Source organism: Lactuca sativa, chromosome 4, assembly GCF_002870075.4.
Source record: "Lactuca sativa cultivar Salinas chromosome 4, Lsat_Salinas_v11, whole genome shotgun sequence".
Taxonomy (NCBI): Eukaryota; Viridiplantae; Streptophyta; class Magnoliopsida; order Asterales; family Asteraceae; genus Lactuca; species Lactuca sativa.
The window spans coordinates 61,641,297-61,649,239 of record NC_056626.2 but is presented as its reverse complement, the minus strand read 5'-3'; the positions used below and the strand labels follow the sequence as shown (position 1 = coordinate 61,649,239).

The 7,943-nt window shown below is 30.1% G+C and overlaps 1 protein-coding gene across 1 annotated transcript; it reads left to right on the top strand.

Moving 5' to 3' along the window:
- The first annotated feature begins 583 nt into the window (after nucleotides 1-583).
- Nucleotides 584-1,531, top strand: LOC111898935 (uncharacterized). Its single transcript, XM_042901604.1, has 5 exons — nucleotides 584-682; nucleotides 780-863; nucleotides 1,040-1,124; nucleotides 1,273-1,361; nucleotides 1,454-1,531. The coding sequence occupies exons 1-5, from the start codon at nucleotides 584-586 to the stop codon at nucleotides 1,529-1,531; spliced, it is 435 nt and encodes a 144-aa protein (XP_042757538.1).
- Nucleotides 1,532-7,943: the final 6,412 nt, after the last annotated feature.

Below are 7,943 nucleotides of genomic sequence, written 5' to 3'. Positions count from 1 at the left end.
GTCGGCCCTGAACTTGCCACACTCAACAACTACATTTTCTTTCATCTAGGTTGACCTCCCAACGTGTTGCCTTGTACTTCACTTCAACTTTATTCTCAGAACTTCTAGTAACTTCATACTCTCCCAAGTTCTACATGAAAAATTATATATATATATATATATATATATATATATATATATATATATATATATATATAGAGAGAGAGAGAGAGAGATAGGTTTAGGTGTTTAAAGTATTTATTGTGTTATTGTATGCATAAATGTGGAACAATCAAAATTAAATAAAAAATTAAGTAATTAAATAAATAAATAATGGTAATATAGTAATTTGTTTAGTAACTACCAAAAATAATCCCTATAATCATGGTATTTGACTTTTAACCTAATTTCTCTAGTTTATAAAACCTACAAGTCACTCTATCGACCAACGCGCACAGAAGATCCGCCACCATCATTTGCTGTTACCACCACCACTATTGTTTGATGTTGCCGCCGATCTCCAGCCGCAATTCGCTGTTATGGCCACCGATAAAACATCTCCACTGTCAATCGGCGTCTGATTCACCGAATTCGTCTTAATGGAATGCAACTTCTAACTGGCAGTAATATAAGGTATTCATCGTATTTCTTCACCTTCACAGAAGCATTTGGCCATGGGTTCATCGGAATCTACACTTTCAAGGTCACAAGTAACCCAACTCTCCAACCTATTTCACTCGAACTTCAATTATCTTTCAATTTTTAAAGTTTTCACCGCTGTAAGTTTGTTTTATGTAAAGAAAGGGGACGATGGAATCACCACTGTCTGCGAGCGATTAGAAAGCGTTGATCCCGTTCTAGAGAAGCTTAATTCGCTCCAAATTGTGAGTTTTTCTCTGACTAACATTTGATTAGGTTTTTAACTCGCATGTTTGTATCAGATCATATGATTTTCAGATCGACAAAACTACATCGATTTTAATACGTTCAACACCAAAATGTGTCTTTATTTACTTTAAATCGGTTTCTTGTTATTCACATGTTTGAATTTCTCAAACAGGCAACTTCCATATTGACATCTGAACCCTCAAAGAGTAGCTTGACAGATGTTTTGGTCAATCGACCCTCAACTTCCTCAAATACAGGTGCATTTTCTTCATTAATCTTATTTAGTCAAGAAATCCTAAATCTTTTAGTTATAATTCTTACTATTATAGTTGTATTTACTATTGTTACATCAACATAACTTTGGTTGACAAATCTTTTATATTGTTCTTTGATTTTTGTTAACAGTTATTGTGGATCCTAAAGTGCTAATGGAATTATACACAACATATCAAGAATGGCAAGAACAACAGGCTCACACCTCTAACAAAAGACAGGTTTGTTTTAAGTAACAAATGGGGCCTTTTCCAGTCTTATAAGTAACTTTTTGTTCTTTTTATGTAATGAATTTTTATTTTTATTTTTATAGGAAGAGGTGGAAAACAAAATAGAAATTGAAGATGCTTTGGCAATAAAATTTCTTCAAACATATAAATTCTATCAATGAAAACAAATTCAAGTCACCTGTCGGGAGGTATTCTCTACTTTTCAAATTCAATTTGAATTCAAATTCTATCGGAATTCAAATTCTATCGGAATGGAATCACGAATTCAAATTCCTTAGTGATTTGTGTATTTTATACAATTCCAATTCTATCAGAATGGAATCACAAATTCCAATTCTATCGGAATGGAATCACGAATTCAAATTCTATCAGAATGGAAACACGAATTCTAATTATGTTTGAATGAAATATGGATATTTTCTCATTGATTATACATGTTCTATAATTTTTGGTTATTAGTTTTGGTGCAATTAACAAGTCCGTATATTTTTCCAAGCGAATATAGTTTTTTATTTATCATTTGCTAATGCGTTATTGGATTTTAAACTACAATTGAATTTGTTTTCACAGAAGTTGATGCTTGAAAAAGTTGATGCTTGAAGAAGTTGATGCTTGAAGAACGGACAACAAAATTGAAAGTGTTTCTTAGCAATATTATTCTTTTAGAATTTATTATTGTATTTGTCAGATTTTAATGTTTTTTTCCCCGATTTGAAAGTTTTTTAGTTTTATTCTTTAACAACAAATGCAATTCTTAACAATTATGACATGTATTCTATAAGAATTAATGTAAATTTTGTTTTAATTCTTCAATTGATGGTTCGAGAATTTTGATATTCTACAAGAAATTTTTAAAGTCATGATCAAAAAATATGTTCAAGAATATTTTTATTATTTTATGGTTCAAGAATATTTTTTATTTTTGAACATACTCAAAAATATTCTGTTAGAATGTCCGAATTAAAAACCTTATAATTCGTAAAATCAGATTTTTAAAAGTAATAGAATCTATGACCCTTTAAAATATGCAAATTTCATTTATTAAATCTATATTAGTTGACTAAAATACTCTTCTAGTTAAATTAGATGGTATTTTTCGATTATTTTTAATTAAATAATACGTATTAATCACTTTCTTAAAATAAGTAAAATGATTGGCCCATATTTATGTATACAATAACATAATATATATATATATATATATATATATATATATATATATATATATATATATATATATATATATATATATAAAGCATTTTCGATATTCTTTGAAATTTAAGAGGTACAAATTTATAAACACAATGTACAAATTTATTATGCCAAACAATAATTATACTCAATAATCAGTTAGCATCTAATCTTATCAATTACAAGTTACCGGTTACGTGAATCAAGGAGATTTATCTGTGGGGTTCCAATTTTGCAAATTAGGAAAACAGACACCATTGTTCACCTCACCGCATGAAAGTAATTTGATCAAACATGTTCACTGTTGCAGCAAGTTAGTTTCTAATGTATCTATCTTTCTTACCCACTTACCTTGCATCCTTTTTTTATTCCTTCATACTTATTATTGTTGGTAGATTCATTTTATTCATTTACGTTTCAAAAGACTTACCAATTCGAATAAAGATCCACTTTTACTGATTATGGAACACATAATTGTGTATTCAAATACCAATATATGAGAAAATTCTAGATTGATTGACGATTGAATTTTTCTGAGCATTGGAATTTTGATGCTATGATTTCCTTAAGAAAATTGCTAATTTTTATTAGAGATTCGATTTTTCTAAACACAAAACTCACTTGGGCATGTTATTCGTGTCTTATCCAGCACTTGTGGTCATCAATCTTGCTCGAAAAAACATTTTCCAAATCTATGTAAGTTTTTTTTTAATGATTTATGTATTTTATTGTTCAGTTAATTTTCTTTGTTGTGGTTTCTTATTCCTGTAATTCTCAATCGACATCATAAGTGTTTAAGCATTGCTCAAATCTTAGAATTTTTATGTAATACAATTGTACAAACACAATGTATAAATAGCAATATCATCTCTTTCAAACATGGGGTAATCTATCTCCAGGTTCCATGTATATCCCCTTGATTTGATCAAGAATCTAAAAATAGCTAACCAATTTCAAAATGTCCTATATCAATGAGTAAATTCAAACCTAAAATCCAGAAATATGATGTTCTGATCGTCGGTGATGATGGAAAATCTTATAATATGAATACTAAAACGTTGGCAGTTGGCAAGTAGATCATCAGTTGATTCTAAGCCAACATGGGAAGTGTTTAATTATATTTTTAAAAAATACAAGTATATATAGTTTGTATACTTAACTTAAGTTGTTGATTTTTTGTTCAATTTGAAGGTAGAGCATGAATGCTAGACCAAAGTGTAACTGAAAGAACCATTTTGATTTGATTTAATTTTGAGTGGTTTCATACAGGTTGTTCTTTTCAGAAAGATAGGATGTCCAAATAGCCACAAAACTTGATTCTGCAACCTTCACTATGTTGTATGTGAACTCAATTCTACTTGCACAAAGAAACAAGGTATTACTGCTTTGCCCTACAAGTTTTTCACTTTCGTCATCTCAACATATAATATGAGTGGGTGTGAGGTTTGGTTTAATGTAGATAAGATGTTTTGAACATAACAAGGGTGTGATTATGTAAAATGAAGAGAAAAAAGACAATTTTGCTCAACCATTACAAGGTAGTAATGAATGTTTCGCTTTAGTCCATTCCAGTCGAAGTTTAAGTTTCTTTGATATGGTTTTATAATTCAGGTTCAAAACTTCCCATGTTATGGTAAATCTTCTAAGTTTGTGTGTACTTGGTTTTAATAATAGAAGGGAATTATATTTTTGTAGGCTTTTGGATTTATACTTCATGAAGCCAAATCTAAAATATAATGAACTGCAATATGATTTATTTATATCATATTTAGTTGGTTTTGGGAATAATCTTGTAGTTGTCAAGTGTTACTGATAGAAAAAGTGGTCGCAAACTTTACCTTTTGCAAGAACAACACTTTTGAGCTATATAAAGTTTTCAATTGTCAAAACTTGAATTATGGATGAAGATTTGTAAATTTTTATAGTGATAGATAGTACATTCAACCATAAACCTTATAATAAAACTAGATGAACTAATACACAAAAATTAAACTTAAACTAAATCGATAGAAAATTAAAGCACAAACAAATCGTACATACATCAATGGAGGTCTTCAAGTATTAGAACCCATGCTACCAATGCCACCCACACATCCAAATCCGCTAGAATTTTTTTTCACCAAATAACCCATGCAATCAAAATTATTATTTTCTACTCCTATTTTACACCAAAAATTATGTCCCGGTGCATTGCACGGTATACAACTAGTATATATATATATATATATATATATATATATATATATATATATGTATATATAAATTATTGAAGTAAAAACTAAAATAAATATAATCATTCAACTAAATTATTTAACATGCTTACCTTAGCGATATCATTGAGATGGTTTTTAGCAATAGGAACCAATGTGTCATTCCATGTATTCACCAATTTTCTTTTCTTATTAAATTGTTTCATTATCTTTTCCCTAATTGCATCAAAGAGGTCAAGCGCGGGTTTATAGCGCAGTTTACCAATCCAAGAATTAAATGTTTTTGAAATATTATTAGTGATGTAATCACACTTGGAAGTAGTACCAAACTTGCTTCTACTCCATATTTTTTTGTGATTGGTATTTAGATATGCAATGACATCTTCATTTTTATCACAAATTTCCTTTAATAATCTGTCATGCTTGGTAGAACGGTAGGTTTTGGCAGCAACCCATAGTTTTTTTGTTAAAGAAGTCCCCACGATTGTGTTTCTTGAAGTCGCTATATAAGTGCCTCATACATTCTCTATGCTCAACATTAGGATAAACATTAATCATGGTTATTTCTAACCCTTTTTGCATGTCTGATAAGATAACAAGATCATTTGGCGTTCCAATTGCTTTTTTCAATGAATCAAGAAATCATATCCATGATTGTGTGTTTTTAGATTCAAGCACACAATATGCTATTGGAAAGATAAAATTGTTACCGTCAATACCAATTGCTACGACTAATACACCATTGAACTTCCCTTTTAAATGACAAGCATCAATACCAATATACGGACGGCAACCAACAACAAACCCTCTAGAACAAGCTGTTAAACAAATAAAAAACCTTTTGAAAAGTTTCTTTCCACCAACTATGTCAAAGTCAATTTCAACAATGTTTTCTTCGTTCCTTCATAATAGCTCTTCTTTAAATTCATCCATCTTCATGAAGGAGTCTTCCCACTTACTATACATGTCGGTATAAGCTTGCTCTTTCCCTCTAAAAACTTTTTAGTATGTCACATCAACATTGTAAGTTTTTATAATCCAATTTCTAAGCTCATATGGAGAGACATCCCCATCAGATTTCAACTTGTCAGTAACTACATTAGCAATCCATCCTTGAGTGGCTCGCTTATTGCCACCCTTGTTGCTACGAGTGCAAGAATGTACTTCTACCATTTACTTAACCTACAAAAAATGAAATAAACATAAATATATTTTTAATATGAAGCATGTTAAATATAACTTACGGTATACACTTACTTCAAAGGTAACTGCATCTTGTGTAATAGAAGCATGAATTCTCCACTCGCACTCTAGGTTTTCATACTTTGATGTGAATCGTGTTGGGTCGCTTTTTAGAATGTAATAGTTAAATTCATTTATGACTGCAAAGTGGTTCAAAGCTCTCCTAAAATCAACCACGTTTTCAAATTTTGAGCCGACTTCCATGCTTATACTATTCTTACTAGATGATTAAACTACATCATCATTCATTATATCATCTTCATTATCAGAAACTGAGATGACTGTGATAGCTTTCTTCACTAGGACAAAGGTCTGCATCATACTCATCGTGTGGTTCATCTCTGTTGTCACACAAATGGTTAGTATGATTATTGGAGCTGAGATTATTCTCTGTTGTCACATAAATGGTTACTTGTTTCTCGCTTCCATACATACCAAGCATAGCCATGAACTTTTCATCAAAATCAAGCACAATAAGAGATTTTTCTGGTGCATACTTGTCAACATAAAAAATAGAATTTTTTGTGTTGTTCTTTGATGAATAACGTTTTACCACTTCTTCATGTAGTTGACTAAACTTGTATAAAATGTGTCTATGTGGATACATTTTTGTGAGCCAAAGCAATATATTTTCCTACAACTATTCTTCGTTAGCCGAAAGTAACCTCCATATTTCAATTTTAACTTGAACTTGGATGTTGGTATACGACTGAAATTGAAAATTAATTAGAGAAACAATCATACAATTTAGTAAATGTCTAACTGAATTAACATTAAGATATTTGCATAAACATACTCGATTATTGGAGACGTAGCCGTGCTCTCCCATATGGGTTTTGATGTGTCATGAAGGGTGGTATCTTATGTTTGATAATGATCTTCTGACATTGGTTTGTATCGCCTCTAAAATATAATTTTAAGTGGCGATAAGAAAAAAAGATATAAAGGTATAAAAACACGCTTACAAACATCAACATTGCATAACATTGACACAATAACTAAGAGTAGCTGATTCAGATATAAAGGTATAACATGATTCTGATTCAGATATAAAGGTATAACAACACGACTACAATTAGTTTTCTTCATGATCTAATTGAATCATGGGACAAATTAGACAAATTATATGCAGCTGCAATAAGTCTAGGAACTGCTGAACAAATCAAACAACAACATAATCAAAATTAGTTTTCTGGTTAGTCTCTTCCCATGAAGTCATGTTTTGGCATCAATTAGTTTTCTAGTTAGTCTCTTCTGTTTTGACATCAATTAGTTTTCTTCATGATATAATGGAATCATTGACAAATTAGACAAATTATATGGAAAAGGAATTATGAAACTGATACTGGGACTTCAACAATTCCAGATTCTAGATGTATAGGTGACATATTCATCAACTGTAATCCCAAATTGAATGTTCAATTGACAAAAAAAAATCATAAAATCCTGATAAAGACTGGAAGCACGATTGATTGGATGCGGATGCAACGATCGACAGTGTTTGGAACACTCGATTGTGACGCTGATTGGAGGTATCGACAGGAGAGGCTTGATCGTGAATTGTGGGGAAAACGCTATGATCACTAATCTATGAATCGTGAATTGGAAATTAGAAGGAAGGGTATTGTTGTCCATTCATAATGTGTTTTAATTATAATGATTTAATATTATGAATAACAATTATAAATCAATAAAAAAAATACCAAAAATAGATTTGGGTATATATGATATTAAAAAACATTAGGAATGACAAATACAATATTTAGAATTTAGGTTAGGTAAAATATGAAATTCTGCAAAAAAAAAACACTTTTAATAAAAAGAATAACAAATTAAATATCCTTTTATGAATTAAACAAACTTTATAGACTAGATAACTACAAACCCAATAATTTGGTATCTACCTTAACATATTTACAAAAAAAAATTA